The sequence below is a fragment of the Eublepharis macularius genome, chromosome 9 (genome assembly GCF_028583425.1).
Source record: "Eublepharis macularius isolate TG4126 chromosome 9, MPM_Emac_v1.0, whole genome shotgun sequence".
Taxonomy (NCBI): Eukaryota; Metazoa; Chordata; class Lepidosauria; order Squamata; family Eublepharidae; genus Eublepharis; species Eublepharis macularius.
The window spans coordinates 9126254-9148025 of NC_072798.1; the positions used below are offsets into that span (position 1 = coordinate 9126254).

Genomic DNA, 21772 nt, shown 5'->3' on the forward strand with positions numbered 1-21772 from the left:
ACCTTTCAAAGAGCACAACCATTGGCCCATACTCACAGGGCTTCAAGTCGCTCACATGAACTCTAATATGCAAGAGAGACTGGGCTCTGCTTTTTCAGCTTGACCCCCCCCATCCATTTTGTTTTTTCCCTTGTTTGAACTGAACCCACGTTAATTTACAGCCAATGTGGCACTTTAGTTATACTGCTAGACTACAACGGAGGAGGCCTGGGTTCAAATCCTTACTGCATTGTGAAACTCGCTGGGTGATGTTGGGCCGTTAACTCTAACCTACCTCACAGGGTTGTTCTGAAGATCAAATGGAGGAGAAGAGCACCATTCATGCTACTCTGAGCTTCTTGGAGGAAAGGCAGGGTCAAAATTTAATACATAGGTCATGACAAATAATAATTAAGATTCTCTGCTTATCTCTGGGGACATCGTCCAGAGATCTTGGTGGGGCTGGGGAAGGTGGCTCCCTGTTAAGTTTTGGTGGAAGCAGGCATCATGCAACCCACCCACCCCAACAAACCCCAAACATCTTTCCACGTGGCTGTGACGGCTGCCTGCGTTCAAAGGGAATTTGTGAAATTCCAACATATGCTTCCCTACAAGATGCCAATTAATTTACATAATTTCTAAGGGGAAATTTTCCACTGGAGTGAAAGGAAAGCTTTTAATTGGGATTAGACTCAAATTGACACACTGTTAAGATGAATTGCTCCCTAATTCCTTTGCGCACAACAAACGGAGACGGGCCAGGATTTTTTTAAAGGAGAAAAAGGAGAGGAAATGCTTATTCCTGCTATTCAGTGTATCAAATTTCTTTTATTAAAAGGGACCCAACATTTTATGTGATCATATCATATTTAAAGTCTCTTATTGCACCAAATTTATAACAACTATAATGAAGGGGGAAATAATGCAATTTCCTTGCTGTTTTTCTTCTCCTAGACAAGATCTTCCAAGGCTGTTTTTCATATTAAAAGAGCCAGAGGAGTTAGCTGTGTTAGTCTGTAGCAACAAAATAGTAAAGAGTAGAGATGGGCATGAACCGAAATACGAACCAAAGTTCATCATGAACCAGGCTGGTTCGTGGTTTGCGAACCAGCGGTTCATCAGAGCCCATTTCTGATGAACCGCCACAAAGTTTAGGGTGGTTCGTTTGGTTCGTCACTGCAGACAGCCTGGTGCCAAACAATCAGTTTCCTAGGCAACGGGGGTTGGGATTTCTGCAGACCTTCTACTGACCCAGAAGTGGTGATTTGCTGGCCCGGAAGTGACGAACCAAACGAACCGGTATGCGAACCGGGGCAGGTTCTTGAAAGTTCGTGGTTCATGAAACGTGATGAATCACGAACTGCATGGTTCATTTTTTTCCTGGCTCATGCCCATCTCTAGTAAAGAGTCCAGTAGCACCTTTAAGACTAACCAACTTTATTGTAGCATAAGCTTTCGAGAACCACATCTGACGAATCTGATGATGAGAGCTGTGGTTCTCGAAAGCTTATGATATAATAAAGTTGGCCAGCAAAGATCACTCCTCAGAGAGCTTGTTTATTTCCTCTTCACCTCTTAGAAGGGGAGGTGAAACTGACAGAGGTAAAGAGGAAATTAGCAAACCCTCTGGGGAGCAAGAGGAAATTGACAGAGCCTTCCAATCTGTCCTTTAAAACTCAGCTTCCTGACTAACATTGCGACTCCCTTCATGTAAGCATCCTCATGTAATTCGTCTCTTGTAGTTTAGCTCTCAGTGGCAGAGTACATGACCGCTCTCTGGACTAGTCCCTGTCATCACCAGCTAAAAAGGTCTCATAGCACTTTCTGAGAAAAACCTTTCTATGCCTGAAATTCTGGAGGGCTGTTGCCAGAGTAGATAATACTGAGTGGACCCTAAATATGATGCACTCAACCTGGGTCTGCCAGTTGTCTTCTGATAGCAGGCAAACTCCCACCTGCACCCTTACCCTCAGACTGGCAGGGGGGAATTGGTGGGGGGACAATGCCATGTGGAAGTGATCTCACCATGTTGAGCAACTCTCTAGGAATCCCCCCCCCAATCTCTATGGTCTTTCCTGCAGATTTTTTTGAGGGGGGATTCCAAGAATGTCATTTGACACAGGGATGTCACTTCCTGGTCTTTACCCAGAAATTATATCACCGCTTCATGCAACTTTCCCCCTCCATGCCCCACCTCCAAAAGCTCCAGGGGTTCTTGGTGAAGGCCCGGCAACCCTAGCTCAACCCAGTTTCTCCAAATTCAACAGTAAGGGAAACTTAATCCATGAGACCCTGTCACCCCTGCTAAAACGAAGAACCAATATTCTGTGGTATCCAGGTGAATTAACACTGTGGCCTTGCCATAAATATTCCCATGAAAACACTTAGAAAGTGTTTTGCTTCCCACACAAAAGTGATATTGCCTCACTTTGCCACAGAAGTTCACAGGGGGACCTTGTGTCATTCACTCCTGCCTACCTTATAGGGCTGTTGTAAGGATATAATGGAGGAGAGGAGAATGATGGTGTAAACCCATTGGGGAGAAAAGCAGGGTATAAAATCATAACTACATGGCAGACAAAAGTAAGGAAATGAGAGTTTTTACAACAGACAACATATCAGCTATCTCACTGCACTATACTATAATTTACTAAATAACAGGATTTTATAGGGCTTACTCAAATCACAATAATGTGATTTTTATAGCTGTGACTCTGAGAAGGCTTTATAAGCTTTAGATAATCTAGTCAAGTGGCACCCATGAGGCATATAACCTTTGTGTAATGAGGCTGAAATAATTTTTATTGTTTACATACAATAAAGTTGCACACATCTCTTAGGGCAGTGAAATTAGCAGCATTCTATGAAAAGCAAAGACAAAACAGGTGATCCCCCCACCTCTGAATCTAAAGCCTAGATAGACAGGAAATCTATTGTAACATAAATCTCTTTTCCTTAGCTATAAACCATAATATGTTACCCCTGGAAAACTGCAGTTTGCACCTCAACACAATGTGAACCCTTCTAAGTATATAATGATAACATAATAATAACATTCCATTTATATACCACCCTTCAGGACAACTTAATGCCCACTCAGAGCGGTTTACAAAGTATGTTACTATTATCCCCACAACAAAACACCCTGTGAGGTGGGTGGGGCTGAGAGAGCTCCAGAGAACTATGACTGACCCAAGGTCACCCAGCTGGCTTCAAGTGGAGGAGTGAGGAATCAAATCCGGCTCTCCAAATTAGAGTCTTATGCTCATAACCACTACACATACTGGCCAGTGCCTGCAACACCACTGGTGATGGGACACACTTTTCTTCTCCCCTGCCCCTATAACATTGCCAATTAACCCCAATGCTTCAACAAACAAACTTTCTTTAAAAGGGTGTGTGTGTGTGTGTGAGAGAGAGAGAGAGAGAGAGAGAGAGAGTGTGTGTGTGTGTGTGTGAGAGAGAGAGAGAGAGAGAGAGAGAGAGAGAGAGAGAGAATATATTCTGCCAGAACAGGATACTCTCTAACTGGAACTGGATCTGGGCTTGACTAAAAGTTAGGGCTTTTTTTGTTGTTGCTAAGTCCCCAAAGCTGTAGTCATTTTTCAGCAACATTCATAAAAATTCAGAGGACTCGGGAGAAGAGGCATAAATCCAGTGCAAATCTTTCCCAAGAGTACAGAGCCCATCCGTATAGCTCTGGCGTAAGCAGTTGAATGCCTGAGCTCCGAGCATCTGCTCCTTAAAATACAGCGCATTGCCCATAGCGAGCTCACATCCTGCCGCTCTGGACCGCTGAAAGGTCAGCACAGATAACATGGTTGTATCTTAATGGCATCCTGCGTTCCCACTTGCATCTTACAACGCCACAGCAGAAGCACAAAAAATTCGTAAAAGACAGAGAAAGAAAACTCTGGCAAAGAACAAAGCTGCAGAGCTCAGCCCTCTACACCGTTGGGGACAGTCACGTGAACACATTTGAACATGTACTTTCTACTGAGTCAGACAGTTCGTCTATCAAGGGCAGCGTCTACTCAGTAGAAAAGAGCAAGAGTCCAGTAGCACCTATAAGACTAACAAAATTTCTGGCAGGGTATGAGCTTTCATGAGCCACAGCTCACTTCTTCAGTGAGTATCTGAAGAAGTGAACTGTGGCTAGAGCTGCTAGGTCCCCCAACACCCCCAGGTGAAGGGAGGCCCGGCACCTACCTTCTCGTGTCCAGGAAGTGACATCATCACGCAGGCCACGTGCGACCCAGGGAGCACTCATGCGCTCCTTGGGGCGGGGGGAGCTGAATCGGGCTACTGTGGAGCACAGGAGTGCTGCTGTGCTCTGTAGCAGCTCGATTTGGCCCAAATCAGGCCATAATTGGGCCACTGCGGAGCACGGGAGTGCTGTTGTACTCCACAGTTGCCCAATTTGGCCAAATTGGGCCCGAATCCATGCACAACAGCGCATGGGAGCATTCTGCGCTGCTGGCAGTGCACCCTGGGAGACGTGTTCCCCCACCGGCCGAGTAAGCGGGGCTGGGGTGTGGGAGCAGGGGATCCCCCGCCCCCAGCAGGGGACTGGCAATCCTAGATGTGGCTCACGAAAGCTCATCCCCTACCACAAATGTTGTAAGTCTTATAGGTGCTACTGGACTCTTGTTCTTTTCTACTGCTACAGACAGACTAACACGGCTCCCCATCCTGATCAGTGTCTGCTCAGACTGGCAGCAGCTGTCCAGAGTCTTAGGCAGAGGTCTTTATATCGCCTACTACCTGGTCTTTGACGGGAGATGCCGGGAACTGATCCTAAGATCTTCTGCATGTAAAGCAGACACTGTACCACTCAGTCACGGCCCCTCTCCTAAATGGATTTGTGGGGGCAGCACAAACCACTGTTGTGAGTCCAAACAGGTGGGTCTGTCGGCGTGCTACTGATGAAAATAACTAGTGAGGTATCAATGGGGGAAGAGCCAAGGCTAGAAGTAGTAAAGCACATGCTTTGCACGCAGAAAGTCCACAGATCGATCCTTGGCGTACCTGGTAATGGAGGTGGGAAAGACTCTTCCCTTATGGAGAGCCTGGACAGCGACTGCCAGTTCGAGTAAGCGATGCTCTGATGCATTGCTCGCCTGTTCTCAGGAGAAGGCTGCCCTGCACATTCTCCCCCTTTTCATAATCACAAGAGCCAGAAAATTGGCTAAATTTTTGTAAAAAAAAAAACAAACTGCAGTATTTGCAGGATTCAAAGCTATCTAAATGATTCTACGCCACAATCATACTTCAAATGTACTTGCAGGCTCAATGACGCGAGATACTGGCAGTTCAATGAATGGACCCCCTTTCCTTGCATGCCCGGTTCTCCTTTCTAGGCACGTAGGAAAGAGGATCCTACTGGAATATACAACCAAAAGGTGAAATCACACAAGTAAGGTAATTAACAATCAACACTTGTAATATCAACTTGTATAAAGTAATACTCTTAAGTAGAGGTAAAGGTAAAGGTAGTCCCCTGTGCAAGCACCGAGACATTACTGACCCAGGGGGAACATCGCATCCCGATGTTTTCTTGGCAGACTTTTTTTTATGGGGTGGTTTGCCATTGCCTTTCCCAGTCATCTACACTTTACCTCCAGGAAACTGGGTACTCATTTTACCGACCTCAGAAGGATGGAAGGCTGAGTCAACCTTGAGCCGGCTATAACCATGTAAATAATTCAACTCAGTCCAAATAGACAATCAATGCGTACAAAGGTGCAGAATAACAATCACTGATATAACAGGTAAGTAATCAATCCCTTCAAAGAATACAGTCAGTACATCCAAAGGTAAGTAGTTGATCCGTTAAGGGCATTCAGTCACAAAAATGTCCATTAGGCAGGTAATAAATCTCTTCGTCTTCTATTTCAGGTGGAGCCGGTGAGGACGGGATGCAACCAGCAAGACAGCCCCGCCCTAAATACGGCGCCGGCTTGATTCTGACGTTTCGTCTAGACAACCTTTTCAGGGATTGAAAAGCTACCACCATACAGCACAGAAGTAAATGGTGAGTGAAATATACTTTAAAGCACCATCAACAACGCAATAAACACAGTCACATCCGGCGTCCTTGTGCTTCAGTGATTGATTACTTACCTGTTATATCAGCAGGGCTCATTTCGAGGGGGAACGCACAGGAACGCAGTTCCAGCAGTTCCCCAAAGAAGTCACATGTCAGGTGGCCCCGCCCACCTGACTCTCAGCCATTTGGGGCCTGTTTCGGCCTGGATTGGGGCCAAAACGGCCTGGATCAGGCCTCTGACAGGTGGTGGATCACTCTCCCGCTCATCAGTGGCCTGATCCTGACCATGTTGGGCCCTTTTTCAGCCATTTTCAGCCCCTTTTGCCATTTTGGGCCCAATTTCAGCCCTGAATGGCCAGGATTGGGTCCAAAACAGCCAGAATAGGTGATGTCAGGGGAGGTGGCATATGCAAATCAGTTATACTAATGACACACTTCTGGTGATGGCAAGAGGCGTGGCATATGCTAATGAGTTATGCTAATGAGTTCCTCCAGCTCTTTTTCTACGAAATGACCCCTATATATCAATGATTGTTATTCTGCACCTTTGTACGCATTGATTGTCTATTTGGACTGAGTTGAATTATTTACATTGTTATACTTAAGAGTATTACTTTATACAGGTTCTCCTTCCTGGCGCTGAACTTCCCAAATTCAAATGAAAGCATTTCTCAATGCTATTTTTGTATCAGTTGCGTAAAAAGCAATGCAAATGAGGAGAAACGAAACGGCTCACTTGGGTAACCTTGGAATCAAACAACAATGAAAAGGAGACAGATTGGCTGGTCCCGAGGCCAGACTTTTTGCATAAAATAGATAATAATGATTTGATGCTCTGTGGGTTTGCCGAATAAGGAATCTGGACCTAAGAAATAAGAGCTTTTGTTTGTAACATAAAAGTGAGAGAAAATTTGATCATTATATTTGTTGCCAAGAAAACTGGAAACCTCCTTTTAGTTTACTTAGTTTCTTGTCTGTTTTGTTATATTTTTTGCTTTGCTATTTTTTTGCATAGCTGCGGTTTTTGTTATGTTGTCATTTCCTTTATATAAACTTAGTAATAAAAAAAAAGATTGGGTGGTCCCTAGTGGACAGAAAGACTCCCAATCTCTTAGGGTCTCTCGCCTTACTTTTAAGGGGAGAGAACACAAAGGGCGGGGTCTCTGAAACAGACCTTAATGGGTACGTTGGTCCGAACGGTAGGTGGTTCTTTAAACACCCTCATTCCCTGCTGTTTAGGGCTTTAGAGGCTACGGTGATCATTAATGAATCCACGATTCATTCTCCACAGGAACCGAGTGTGTTTTTCAAAGCAGTAACAAGAAACCCCCATTATGTACTATATCACAGGAAGTATGTAAGCTACTCTGGACTGCTTTGCAATTCATCACCTTCTCTTTTTATTAACCCTGCAGTGTTTTCCATACTGATATATCCCCACTGCAGAGAAGCCGGTATTCACCAGCAAGAGGACTCAGTGTGAGAATTTACTACTCGGACAAATGTTGCTGACGGAAGACTAAAATTTCAGCAAGGGGAAGTCAGGAGAACTCACCGGGGGATGTTGCCTGGGTCGTGGAGGGAATATGCCTATCATAACTAATTTTTAAGGAGGGCCTTGCCATATGGATCAAAAAATCCACACTACAGGGACATCCAGGAATAGTGTATACGCTTCAGAAAATTGGGGGGAACCTGAGAAAAATCTGAAAAATTGACACCCCCACCCTCCAAAAAATATGGGAGTTTAAAAAAACCAGAAAGTAGCCAGCAACACGCGGATGTCACACAAAAACACCTGGGCAACATATTCCCAGCAAAGAAGGAGAAAGGAAATGGGTAGGGATCACCAAGGAGTGGAGTGTAACCATCTGACTGGTGGATCTGGTTTGGGATTGAAAACATGGCCCCAGGTCACCAATGGTCACATGGTTGGTGGCCTGCACAGCGGGCAGCTGGAGCTGGCACCAGGCAGCAGAGGAAAGAGGGATTCTACCTCCCTTTTGAGTCTTGGGGGGGTCCCCTCTTTAGTGCATCTGTGACGGAATGGAGAAAGAAAGTAAGTTGGGTCCTGCCAATCCATTCCACTAGTAGAAGTGCTTTTGTTCAGTGGAAGAAACCTTCCCTTTCCGCAAGATGTCTTTTGGCCAGAGGAAAACACCTCCACTAGCAGAATGGATTTGCGAGAGCCAACCTATAGATAATAATTGGAGGTGGAAAGTGCCATCAAGTCATAGGAGACTTATGGCGACCCCTGCTGGGGTTTCAAGGCAAGAGACTAACAGAGGTGGTTTGCCGTTGCCTGCCTCTGCAACCCTGGTCTTCTTTGGAGGTCTCCTATCCAATTACTAAACAAGGCCAACCCTGTTTAGCTGCTGAGATCTGACGAGATCAGGCATGTCTTGGCTATCCAGGTCACACCAAATAATAATTAATAACACATATTTGTTTTGCCTCTGTTTTGATGCCCCTTGGGCCTTCGAAGCAGCTTGCATCGATACAGGAGCAATAACACAGCCTGTTCGATCATTCATGAAAATCCAGAATACAAGCTAAAACTTCAGACAAGGTACAGCATATTCACTACTAGACTTTCACAGATTGTCACCAATTCATACGTCCGTCCCTCAAAAGCCCAGCAGGGGTATTATTTATTTCATTCCAAACATTTACATGCCGCTCTGCAGACAAAAAACCACTTCCGCCAGGCAGCGACCAAGTTTACAATACAGAAGAATACAACACGCTAAGTGGGAGGCAAATGGGTCAGCAGTAAAAGAAACAGATAATTCCTTTAAAAGCCATTAAGGTTGTTATGTAGGCAGTCAATACTCAACAACAGCCATTAAAAAAACCCCTTCCAAATAAAGATTTCAAAGCTGGAAAGGCTAAAAAGAATGACAAGTGTCAAGAACGATTTGGGAATCCCACCACCTACAGATTTGTCTCTTTCAAGAATCTGTCTAATCTCTCAGGGCTTTCTCCCTCTGCCCCCCCCCCCCGGCCTTTCCCTTTAACTGACTCTCAATTGCTCTCCTGAATAGGGATCCCAGGTGCCCGTTGGTCATTTTGAGCTGCCTGGAGATTGCGTGCCACTGGCAGGCAGCCAGAGAACACGAGTAGCATGTGTACTCCCACTGGATACATTGCCGTCACTTCCAGAAGGGATGTCGTTGCACCGGCCACGCTTCGTTTGGCCCCAAACGAGCCAATTCTCAAAGAATCAGCCCTGCACGGAGCGTGGGCACACTCCCGTGGCTGGCAGTGTAATATCATTTCCGGAAGTGATATCATCACATTGGCACCAGGAGCGTACTTGCGCATCATGCATGAAGAGAAGAAGAAAGGTGAGTGCCGGGAAAGTAACGGGACCCGGCAACCCTACTCCATAAGCATGCTCAGTCTTCATGAGGGTGGTGCTCTTTTTCATGAGGAGGGGGCTTTTAATGGTAGCCACTGGGTGGAAGATACTTTTAATTCGTGGTTTTGCATCTTTTGCGATTGGCACAGCGGCTGGCCAATTTACCATTATGTGCCGTAATGCGGGAAGCCCATAGTTCAACAGCACACTGAAAGCTTCAGATCTAATTCCCGTTGAAAGCATCTTGGGAAGGTGGGCTGGTAAAGACCTTTGCTTGAGACCTTGGAGTTAGGCTGCCAGTTGGAATCAAAAGAACGGGTGGGCCAACAGTCTAGTAGGGGGCAGCTCCATGTATTCCCTCCAACATGTGCTGTTGAGGCAAATGGAACCCCTGCTCATGGGCAGAGATCAGGGTTCGATTGCTCTCCATGACAAAACAGCATCAAACATGGAAACTGTACCCCAAAAGGCTTTCCAATCCACCTCTAAATATACAAAAGAAAGATAGCATCAACAGAGAGCACAGGAGATTCATTAAGACCTGCCCAGAGTTCAAAATGGTGGCAGGGAAGGGGACAACCATCTCTGAGGAACAATGAGGACAATCAAGCAAAACCCTCTGTGATGCCTCCTCCTTCCAGCCCAGTTAGCTTAGAATGAAGACATTTCGGTGGATTCCAGCCGAAGACAGAAAAGTGGATTTTACCTTAAACACCTCCATTGGGAGAGGAAACTTTGCGGCCTCAGTAAGGGATTTTTCTAGAGCCGATTGCCAATGAGACACGGTCTTCAGAGAATAGATTTCTATAAGAAATGGCAAAAGTTATGCGGATGCTTAAGCAACACAACCAGGTTCTCCAATGAGTAAAGAACATGTGGACATTTTTATAACAGCAAACAAAAAGATTATTATACAGCTATTCACAAGGTAGTATTGCTAGACTCGTTCTAAACAGCGTGGCCGTGTCAAACTCATTATAAAACAGTTCCAGAGATCTCTATTGAACTCGGTGCTTTAATCATCTTGGAAAGGCATCCTCAGGAATCCCTCGGGAACCCTCTTTTCCTTCCCCCTTCCTTTCTTTAATATTCTCATGCGGGACATCCAGTCTACTAAGGACTTTTAGGGGACTTGCATGCTAGTTTGTGGAATTTTTGTTGCTCCTGGTGAAGCGTACTGCATGGCTTTCCACTTTGGATTTTTCTTTGAACCAATATAGCTAACGGCACTCAGTGTACAAAAAGTTTCTGCCAGTCTGGTTGGCTCACCTGTTTCTCGTCTTCCCCCCTCTCAGACTGTACTTGTGGCCTGTATTGGCAACTGGCAGGAGGCTTGGGGCGGGGGGCGGGGGTATATGCAAATCACTATTGCTCTGAATGTGTGACACAACTTCCAGCGTGAACCCAAAAGTGACATCATCGCACCAAGGGGTGACACTCTAGGATTCTACTAAAACTCTGTGGTTTTACGTTTTGCCAAAGGCGAAGAAGATGGAGCCTCTTAACCATCCCAGCCTCCTAAATCAAATTGTATTTAATATGGATCAACATTTTATGATTTATTATAAGTTGCCTTGTGTATTTTCAAACAGAAAGGCCTGCTGCCCTGCCAGCAACAAGTATTGAGTACTGCCTCTGAACATGGAGGTTCTACTTCAACATCATAGCTAATAAGACAATGATGGACCAGCCGCTTATGACTCTGATGAAATCCCCTTTAAAGCCATTTGTAGTGCCAGCCTAAATAGAGTTAGTTTTCTAAGCCCACTAATGTCAACAGATCTAGAGCTGCCACTCCTTGGCAGGGGATCCCCCACCCCTGCCTCTCAGGGGTGGGGATGCCTCCACCCTTGCCTCCATTCAGAGTGGTGATAGGAAAAAAATAAAACACAGCCCTCAGGCTGATGGTGTGGCATCACTTCCAAGGAAAACCTGGAAGTGATGTCATGCCTCTCTAGGAACTGGTGGAAACTCTATGGTTTATCATGTCATGCCGCTCTAGGGATTGCTGGAAACGTCACAGTTTATGGAAACTCTATGGTTATGTCATTGCAGACAGCCACTCCCACAATGTCCCTACCCTCAGGTCTCCTGCTGGGCCTGGCAACCCTCCACAAAACAGTACCTACATATCACAATCACCACCATTATTTGAAAAGGAGTAGCATAGGCCACCAGTCTCCCTCAACCCACATTTGCAAAGCTAGGTGTACGTTTTCTCAGATCACTATACACAATTGCATCCAATCACCACACACAAACATAACAGATGGAAGCAGTTCTACAGTCCAAAAACAAATGTGAGGATCAAGCCCGAGAGTAGAAAAGATGGCTGGAAGGACAGATGGTGGTAGAATAATTACACTGACCGTGAGCGCTTAATTGGAGCTTTTATCATATGAGATGAACACAAGGGGAGAGAAGGGCTAGCTTTTTGTGTAATCAGTAAACCAGGCTTGGGCCAAATCTGCTATAGCACACAACTGTAGTAACCAGTGACCCTTGCTGTTGGTATCTCCTCTTCCACAGAGATTATAGGCACTCCAAGCTGTTGCTAGAAATCTAGTTTGTTGCCTTACAGACATAAATCTGGCACGTTGCTTTACAAAGCCATAAATGGCAAATCCACCATGCGCCGCTGCAAAAGATTTCAGTCACACAAATCCTAGCAGTGAATTTATCATTTTTTGTTCTGTGTTTCTGAGGAGTGGGAGAAGAGGGGGGAAAGCAGATATGCTTGCGATTGCCTTTGCGATGAAACTAAAAGGCAATTTTACACGCTGATCTCAACAGATTTAAGACCTTGTGAAGTGCGGATTTGCAGACTCGCCATTTTAAAGAGGGTGTCTTTATACATCACCTCTGCATCACCGACACCAATGTTGGACCAACACAAAGAAGAGGGATAGATATGAGTTTATGTACACTTAAAGAGGAACATCAATCTTTCAAGGCTATATTTACAGTGGTTGGTATGCACACTGTCTTGTTGGAAGCATAGTTAATGCACCACAGCACAGAACAGCAGTGACCACTGGGCCTCTGGCATCATAGGTAAGTATTTTCTTCAGCCAGTTCGATGTAATTCACTCCCAGGCCCTGAATTCTTTTAATAGTAGCAAACACCATTTGGTATCAGAGAGAGAAAGTATGCACATGCGCAAACTTGGATGTGGTAGATCTAGGGATCCCCTGCTCCCAGTTTCACCCCACCTCTCACCCAGGTATGGGGGGGGGCGCAGGAATGAGTCAACAACCCCCCCCCCCCACCACCACACTTCTGTGTCATGCCAAGAATGATATGATTCCCGGCATGACATGGAAGCACAAGTTCGCACCAGGGATCGATTTAGTAAAAACCGGCCCCCAATGTCAGAAGGTAAGTAAGTACTGCTTTTTATCTAAGTTTTTGACTATGAGTTTTTAGCCATTTTCGCTTGTTTTATTCTCTACTTCTTGCCTGAAGAGTATTTTCTGGGAACCTTTTTAGGCGGCTGTTTTTTGTTGTAATTCCCCATGTTCGTTTTGCATATTGGAAATTGAAGGTTTTTATGAGTTTATGGTATTATTTGTATTTGTGAGCAAGGCTCTGGAGAGGGGGCACCGAAGTTAAGCAAATATGAAACTTCTCAAAACTGCCTCCGGGCAGTTAACAGCAGAGACGGCCCTGCTAGGGACACCGAACATTTCTCTTACTGCTTAAGATGTGCCTGATTGCCTTTATAGACATTCCATTTTTTTAAATATACTGTTTCTAAACACAAAAATGCCATAAAGTGTAAATAGGATGGGACTGATTTCAAATCGGTTTAAAATCTGCAATAATATCTGTCGAGTATAGTTTTATACTGCCCTTCTGAGAAGGAACGCAGAGTGGCACAGGTTCCTTTCCTCCTCTCATTTCACCCTCACAACAAACCTGTGAGGTAGGTTAAGCTGAGAAAAAAACAACTTGCCCAAGTCAGCTTTGTGACAGAGTGGAGATATGATGAACCCAGATCTTCCGTATGTAACTGCTACGCTAGGGCTGCCAACTCATGTTTAGGAAATACCTGAAGATTTGGGAGAAAAGCTAGGAATGGGTGGGGTTTGGGAAGGGGCGGGACCTCAGCAGGGTATAATGCAATAGAGTCCACCCTCCAAAGCAGCCATTTTGTCCTGGGGAGGTGGATCTCTGTCAGCTGGGGATCAATTGTAATTCTGGGAGATCTCCAGCCCCCAACGGGAAACTGGCAACCCACTCACAGTCGGTTATAAGAAAGATTTTAAACCAGTTTTGACCTATATTGAATAAGTAGTACTAGACTAAAGAAAAATTCCAGCTAAGCAGAATCACAACATTTAAAAATTAAAAAAATGAATTGTCGATGGTTTTCACGGCCAGAGAACGATGGTTGTTGTGGATTTTCCAGGCTGTATCGCCGTGGTCTTGGCACTGTAGTTCCTGACATTTCGCCAGCAGCTGTGACTGGCATCTTCAGAGGTGTAGCACCGAAAGACAGAGATCTCTCAGTGTCACAGTCTCTGTCTTGTTGGCAGGTAATTTATATCTACTCAGGAAGGTGGGTTTGGGCTGAGTCATCCTGTAAGATCTCTGTCTTTCGGTGCTACACCTCTGAAGATGCCAGTCACAGCTGCTGGCGAAACGTCAGGAACTACAGTGCCAAGACCACGGCGATACAGCCTGGAAAATCCACAACAACCAAAAAAAATAAAGAACGCATCAGTCAGAGGTTAAAAAATTAATACATTTCTGGAAGTCCCCTCCCCCTTACCTGCTGGCGGAGCCAGTCTGTATTTATTCTCTTGACACCAACCAACTGGTCGAAGTCTGTAATCCAAGTAAAACAACCACTGGTCATAGGATTCAGTCTCCTCCATTCCCACATAGCGAAGACGTAATCTTCCTCCAACATTCTCAAGAACACTAACTATCCAGTATTGAAAGGGATATTGCGAATCCTGCAGCTCTATTAAGGAATCAACTGTAATGAGGTCTACAGGATTTTTCCCTCGCAGAGGCTGTTTGAATAGAAGCAAAACTCCTTATTTTAAACTTTATTTGAAGTCTTCTCACGGTAACAGAGACAGCAGCAGATTTAGAAAAAAAAAACGGTTGTCGGTTTCTTCGTCTTTTATCTCAGCTACACCAGCCGTCTCGCCTTCCTCCTAATTTTAACCCAGGCATGCATTCAAAGCACAGAAGCAAAGGAAAAAAACAGAAAGATAAACAGCGGAGCTGAATTTCTCAACAATAAATTGGTTTCACAAAATGGGTCTTTTTTGGGGGGGGGAAATCCCCAAATCTGTTCATTAGCACAACTTTTCCCCAAGTGCAGAGGTATGTTCATATGTTTATTGATATGTTCATACGTAAACATGTGAATTTCACTCCTTGCCCTAAAAAAGTTTTTGAAACAGGAGTTTCAAAATCAGTTTTTTAGGGCAAGGGGTGACATTCATATGATTCTATCAATTCAAATTCTGACATCTGAATTAATTTTAGGGTCAAATACAGAATTAATTTTAGGGGCAAATACAGCATTTTAGAATGTGAAAGAAACCACTTTTTTGTGACGGACTGATATTTTAGCATAGGAATTATCACTCTAGTATCAGAAGTTACACAATGATCAAATGTGCAAAACTTTGCATTTTCACCATTGGATAAATCTCTTGCCTTTTAAAATTCTACTAAAGACAGGAATTCCTTCAGTGCATTCACATATCCAAAGTTCACAATGAACAGAATTCTCAAAGCAAGTTCTAGTCAGCTAAATATTCTTCTCCTTTGTGTTACACATCGGCATTAAATACTGGGAAGATCAGAGACAGGTTTACTGCCATATGGAAATGGTTAAGGAGGAGAGACATCATTATGATTTATTTTACTGAAAATGAAAATACCCAGCTGGGTTGTTGGAGCAGAGGACATGTTCTTCTTGTTCAGTTCTTCATAAATGCAGCTAATGCTATGCAGTGATTTGAGATGGACACGAACCAGAAAAAAAACAAACTGTGCATGGTTCGTCGCATTTCATGAACCATGAACTTTCACGAACCTGCCCCGGTTCACAAACCAGTTCGTTTGGTTCCTGCCATGGTTTATATTGACTTACATGATGAGTCTCTATACATGAGACATCTCATACGAGGATGTTCAAATGTAGGAAAACGCAATGTTAGCTGGAAAGTGTAGTTTAAAAAAACAGAGCCGAAGGCTGTCAATTTCACCTCTCTACACAGAGCCCCAGAGATTGCTCCTCCAGGGGTTTGTTAATTTCATCTTCCCCTCCTGGAAGGGAAGAATTGACAGAGCATTTGGGGAGGCGAAGATGAAATTAACAAACCCTCTGAGGAGTGATCTCTGTTGGCTCTGTATATAGAGAAGTGAAATTGACAGATCTTTCGGCTCTGTCTTTTAAAACTATGCTTCCTGGCTAACATTACATCTCCCTACACTTGAGCATCCTCATGTAAGATGTCTTGTCTAGCAAGACTCTATGTAATCTGCCTTGAATCTCAGAGAAACGTGGACCGTAAATAATGTAAATAAAATAAAATAAAAACGTTCTGTTTTAAAGTCATTTAAGCTACTGGACATCACCCCACTTTACAGAAGTAAAATGGTTACAAATAGTATTGGTTACAAAGTATTTTGTCTGTTCCAAAACCAAACTGGTTATTTACTTTTGTAATGATTGTAAAAAAGGGAGAAGAAAAAAAGAGGACATTTCTTTGGTCTTATGAAAGAATCAAAGTCCACTAAGTCCTTTGCACAGTCTAACCAATAAACGGTCTAACCAGTAATAGGTGAATTATCTGCGTTGACCAGGTATGTGGTGTGTGTCTGTTTAAGTATGTACTGGCATTTGAGTTGCTAGCTAAAGTGTGCCTTGGGGTAATTGCACAAATCACAAGTTACTCATTTGCTAGTAACAGGGTTGTTGTGTGGCTGAAGTGACCTCTGCTCTTCTCTGGAGTTAGCAAGACTAGGAAATGGTTAACCTGTCCCAGAATTCCCCACCCCAAACAACTATTTGGAATGCTGGTGTGAAGGACCTCCCGGGACCAGGTCTCCCAGCAACGACTCCCATTTCCTGCCACGTCTTCATAAGCTGGTGGGAAATATGAGTGCGTGGCAGCATTCAACATCAGTTCCAGAACAAAAAAGATAGAAGAGATGTAGGGCCACTCTCTAGGATTCCTCTCAAGCACTACAGTTTAACCACCGGATTTGCCCAGTGATCATCCGTGCTGGACTAGGCAGTGCCCTGGATTTAGGATATATGGGAAAGGGTATTTATGATATTCCATCTATAAACTGCCCCCATAGCAGAGAAGAGGGGGTCTGACTGCTAACACTAGAGCGTGTCCCATTCCTTCCAATTCCTCCCAACTGCAGCTGGCAATCTCACAGCCCCCTATCATCTTCATAATTCATCCCCTAGAGAAGAATTTGCACCCATGCATTCAAGAGGTCCTGGGAACCAAACCTCAACAAACAGGTCCATGTCTCTGCCCCCATCAGCATAGAGTATTATCTGGCGACATGCAAAAATGTGTGTATTTTACTTTACATTACAAATATGCAGGGCTTCTTTTGAGGGGGAACGCGCCGGAACGCCGTTCCGGAACCTCTGAAAAGAGAACACGTGGGTGGTGGCCCCGCCCACGTGATTCCTTTTCTGCCCCGGACCCAGCCCCGCTGCCAGCTGGGCCGCTCGAGCCTGCGCGGCCCGTCCTCCTGGCCTGCAAGCCGTGGTGCTGAGTGGTGGTGAGTGTTGCTATTATCTCCTCCCCATTGGTATGTCATATTTTAGGAGCATTTGGGGGGTGGTATTATGTTCTAGTCTGTCATTGTAGTCCTATTGTATTGAAATCTGCAGAAACTTTTGGAAGCTGCTGTTAAGTTACATAATAACTATTTTTTTTTGGTTCTCCTCTTGTGGGATGAGGGTTGCTGTTTATGACTTAGGTTGTAAAAACAGTAAGAAGTCCTATTTTTGGGGGTGGAGCCTGAGGGGTGGGTGTTGCCTTCTGACACACTTGCAGTGATGTCAGGGGGTATGGCATATGCAAATCAGTTTTGCTAATAACACACTTCCGGTGATGGCAAGGGGCGTGGCATGTGCTAATAAGTTATGCTAATGAGTTCCTGCAGCTCTTTTTCTACGAACTGACCCCTGCAAATGTGATCAGCATGAAGGAACATTTTACCATCTTTGGTGGACTTGTAACAGTGCGAAAAAGTTTTGGTCACAATTACATATGTTAATGAAGAGAATCCTACAGGTAAACTTACAGTTTAAACCAAAGTTCTATTTGTTGGGAATTATGGATAAAAAATTGGAAAAAAAGAGTATGGTATTTTAATTCTATATATGGTAACAGCAGCACAGCTTTTATATGCTCAAAAATGGAAGTAAAAGGATCTACCCTCATTGGAAGATTGGACTGGATGGACTTAGCTGAGATGGCCAAACTTACAGTGCTAATTAGAGACAAAACACTGTTTATATTTATTGTTTATAAACTGTTTATAAACACTGTTTATATAACCCTTTATGGACTTCTTGTGAGAGTCTAAGGCTGCTTCCACACACGTTGGATAATCCACTTTCAATACGCTTTAGTGAACATTTATAACTGATTTTCCATGTGTGGAACAAAAAATCCACTTCTAAGGATAACTAAAGTGCATTGAAAGTGCATTATTCAACGTGTGTGGAAACGGCCAAAGAAAAAAATGAATTAATGATTTGTGGTTCTGATTTTTAAGAGTAAGGATTTGGAGATATTAAGAAGATGAGATATAGAAAAAGGATATTAATTAGACCACAAGCTGATTGATACTAAAGGAAGAAGTGCTGTAGGGAAAAAACTGTAACAGACCAACAATATGCTTATTATGTTTTTTACTTTTTTGTTTTTACTTTGTTGTGTAGGCCTCTGTTAGCTCTTTGTAGTTGTGCTATTGTTACGTTATGTCTTATTTTTCTTATGTTGCTCTATCTTTTAACTTTTCCATAATAAAAATAAAAAATCCAGGCATTCAAAAGGTCCTGGGAACCAAACCTGAACAAATAGGTCCATGCCTCTGCTCCCATCAGCATAGAGTATTATCCTGTGACATGCAAAAAATTGTGTATTTTACATTACATTTTATGACCCTCCCTCTTCAGGTTAGGAGTCGGGGGGGCAGGAAACCATAGCGCCTTGCAACGTTGCAAAAGAAATTGTTGTACCACAAATATTGCAAGAGAAGCAGAGAAGATGTTAACGGAATACATACGCCTTCCAATAAGTTTGCAGGCACTGTTCGGGAGCCCGTCAAGTCATGTATGAGAAAGTCTGTCCAGTCCGCATACTTCTCTTTGATAGCTGAAACAAGATAAAGACACAACTGGCTGAGGACAAAGATCTAGACCGGCTGAATGGCGATATCCAGAGACAGAGCATGCATGGTTTCTTTGAAACTGTGTGAGGTTCTTTTTCATTTCTTGAGAGCATTTCCATGACCTCTCTACATTGAAGAGCCACCATTCCTCCTGCTCAGGGAATCTAAGGCCCTAGACTTTGGAAGCTGGTGCAGTTGTCCTAGGTAGAATTCTCAGCACCGCCAAGCTACAATTCCCAGGATTTCTGGGCAGGGGGACAGGAGCCATGACTTTTAAACTGATATTATACTATATATGCTTGCAGTGCAGATATACCACCATGATGAAAGCTGTATTGCACTTCTTTTTTTATTTTGCTTTTAATTGAGACCATTTGAAGTTCTGAGTAAGTGCCAGAAAATATTTCATTGTGGAAATTACTTTCAATGTCTCCATCACTCAGCTTTAGAAACTGGTCAGGGTGATCATTTCTCTTTCTTAGCTTAGAGTTCCAACTTCATTTACACTCCCGGAGGCAACGTGAGAATGGTACAGAAGACAGTGAATGCCCCCCACTCATCATGAGACCCCCCCTTCATGGCTAGACAGTGATTCAAATCTGAACTCCTACATCTAAAACCTAATTTGGCAGATTGCCACCGATCCTCTGAGAGCAGTGGGCCAGTGTTTCACAATTAACAGAGATTCCCAGATCTCCTGGGGACAGTTATATTTTCAGCCACCCACAACTAAAACTACCGTATTTGACCCAAAAAGATTAACCTGCTTTTGAATGCAAGACAACAATGCCCCCAAGGAAATGTACATCCCCCCCCCAAATTTTTACTGAACATATTTGCAACTTGTAGGTGAAGTAAAATGACTAGAGATGAGCATGAAACGGGAAAATTCCAAACCGTGCAGTTTGTGGTTCGTCGCGTTTCACAAACCATGAACCATAAACTTTCATGAACTTGCCCTGGTTCAAGAACTGGTTTGTTCGATTAGTGGAAATGTCACTTCCAGGTCAGCGGAAGGTCTGCAGAGAGCGCCCCTCCCCCTTTGCCTAGGAAACTGATTGATTGGCGTCAGGCTGTCTGCAGTGATGAACCAAAATACAAACCAAATGAACTGGGCTAAAATTGTGGTTTGTGAGGAATGAGCTCCTATGAACCGCTGGTCCACAAACCACGAACTGGCCCGGTTCATGACAAACTTTGGTTCATATTTCGGTTCATGCCTGCCTCTAAAGATGACCCATTTCCCCCCTTGAATGTATACCTGGGGAGAAAAAACCCTAGTCTTCCTTTTGGGTACACACAGTAACATGCTCCTTGAGTTTGGGGCCCCAAGGAATTTACAATTTAAAAGAGACAATCAGGAAAACAACAGGAGGAGAAGGAGAGGCAAAAGTATGGGTAAAGATGATTAAATTTTGAGAGGAGGATGGAGAGTAAACTAAAGGACATGGGGGAAAGGTAGCTTTTGAGGAAGGGCCTCTCTGTGTCAGCAAGAGATTTTTTTTAAGGAACAGGAATACTGGCTATGTCATAGTATGTAGGGTAGCTCCAGGAATCGCTGGAAACTTTATGGTTTTACCATAGATTTTCTGGCGATTCCTAGAACTACCCTACATCCAGGTTTTCCCCAGAAGTGATATTGCAACTTAGCCATTCTTGCGTGTCCTCCCTCATTCCCCCATCCACCATATCTAGCACCTAGAGCAAGACAGAGAAAGTTTCACGGGGCAGGAAGGGAGAATGGGCAGAGCACCGATAGAGATTTTGGACTGTTTATATGAAGTACACCCACAGTTCCCTGTTCTGCCACAACGGAAAGTAGGAGTCAACCAATTGCACAGTGGATAAAATGTTCAAAAGTGGGAAGAGATATCCAGCAGAACTGCAAAGCAAGCATATTTAAACAAGATCTCCTAAAACAGCAGGGTAACTTTGTAGGAGGGGGAGCTAAGAAAAAATACTAACAAAAAGATTTACAGCCCACAGCAAAATCTGACATCAGCAAATGCATCAACCAAATGGCAGGTGTCAAAAGCTGTAAAATGTTACCCATAAAAGAAAATCAATTGATTGTATAATTTGCAAGCTGTGGAGGAGAGGAAGAACAGCATGACAAATCCTAATAAAGCCATACAATGGAACTATTATGAATTGGCTATTTAATTAACTTGTACCCCACCCCCCAGGCAAAAGGGCCATTTGCCAATCAGAAGAACTGGCTGCTACCATCACTCCAAAGGCTTTCCCTTTCACCACCGCTGGCTTCCACAAGGGGGCTGATTCCGCACACGTTGGATAATGCGCTTTCAATGCACTTTATCAATCGTTTGAGGTGGATTTTTTGTTCCGCACACAAAAAAATCCGTTCCAAATGAACTATAAAGAGGATTGGAAGTGCATTATCCAATGTGTGCGGAATCACTCGGGGACAGGTGTGTGTGGTTTTCCCATTGTTGGTGCAACTGCTGACAGAGGGCAGTGGCAAAGTCCTCCACATGGCCAGGTTTCCCCGCAGTTTCCCTAGCCCAGTCTCCACTCACACTGGCCATCGGGCCTTTTTCAATTTTTTTTTTAATTGGCAATTGAAAATATTTTGGTCGAACTTTCTGTATTTTGCATTGTTCAGATGTGTGCTGGTTTTAGATAAATTGACTGAATTGAATATTATTATATCAACATACTGTTATAACAACAAATATAACAGATTCTGTGAGCTTCCAACTTCCTTTTTAAAAAAAGTTTTAGACTCCTTTTGTTGCAAAGAGATGCTTTTCTCTTTTTATCTCCCCGACATTTTTTTAAAATGCCCTTAGTCATGGTGGTGGGCTTGGGCAAATCTGTCTCTTAACCTAAACTATGTCACAGGCTTCTTGTGAGAACACAATAGCTTTCCCCCACTTCCAGCAGAGATTCTCCCTTGCCATACCAGTATTCCTACTACTGGAGATATTTGTGGCAGAAGGAAAAAAAAAAGGGAGGTATC

General features: G+C 43.9%; 1 protein-coding gene across 5 annotated transcripts in view; it reads right to left on the reverse strand.

Annotated features, from left to right (window-relative positions):
* SFMBT2 (Scm like with four mbt domains 2) overlaps positions 1 to 21772 on the reverse strand; it is a 119613-nt gene that overhangs the window by 59591 nt on the left and 38250 nt on the right. For all 5 annotated transcript variants that reach the window (XM_054989227.1, XM_054989231.1, XM_054989230.1 and 2 more), the window contains 3 exons: positions 18685 to 18773; positions 14165 to 14411; positions 10096 to 10193 (listed from right to left, as the gene is read on the reverse strand). In XM_054989227.1, coding sequence (XP_054845202.1) covers positions 10096 to 10193; positions 14165 to 14411; positions 18685 to 18773 — 434 coding nt within the window. The remainder of the gene's footprint in view (positions 1 to 10095; positions 10194 to 14164; positions 14412 to 18684; positions 18774 to 21772) is intronic.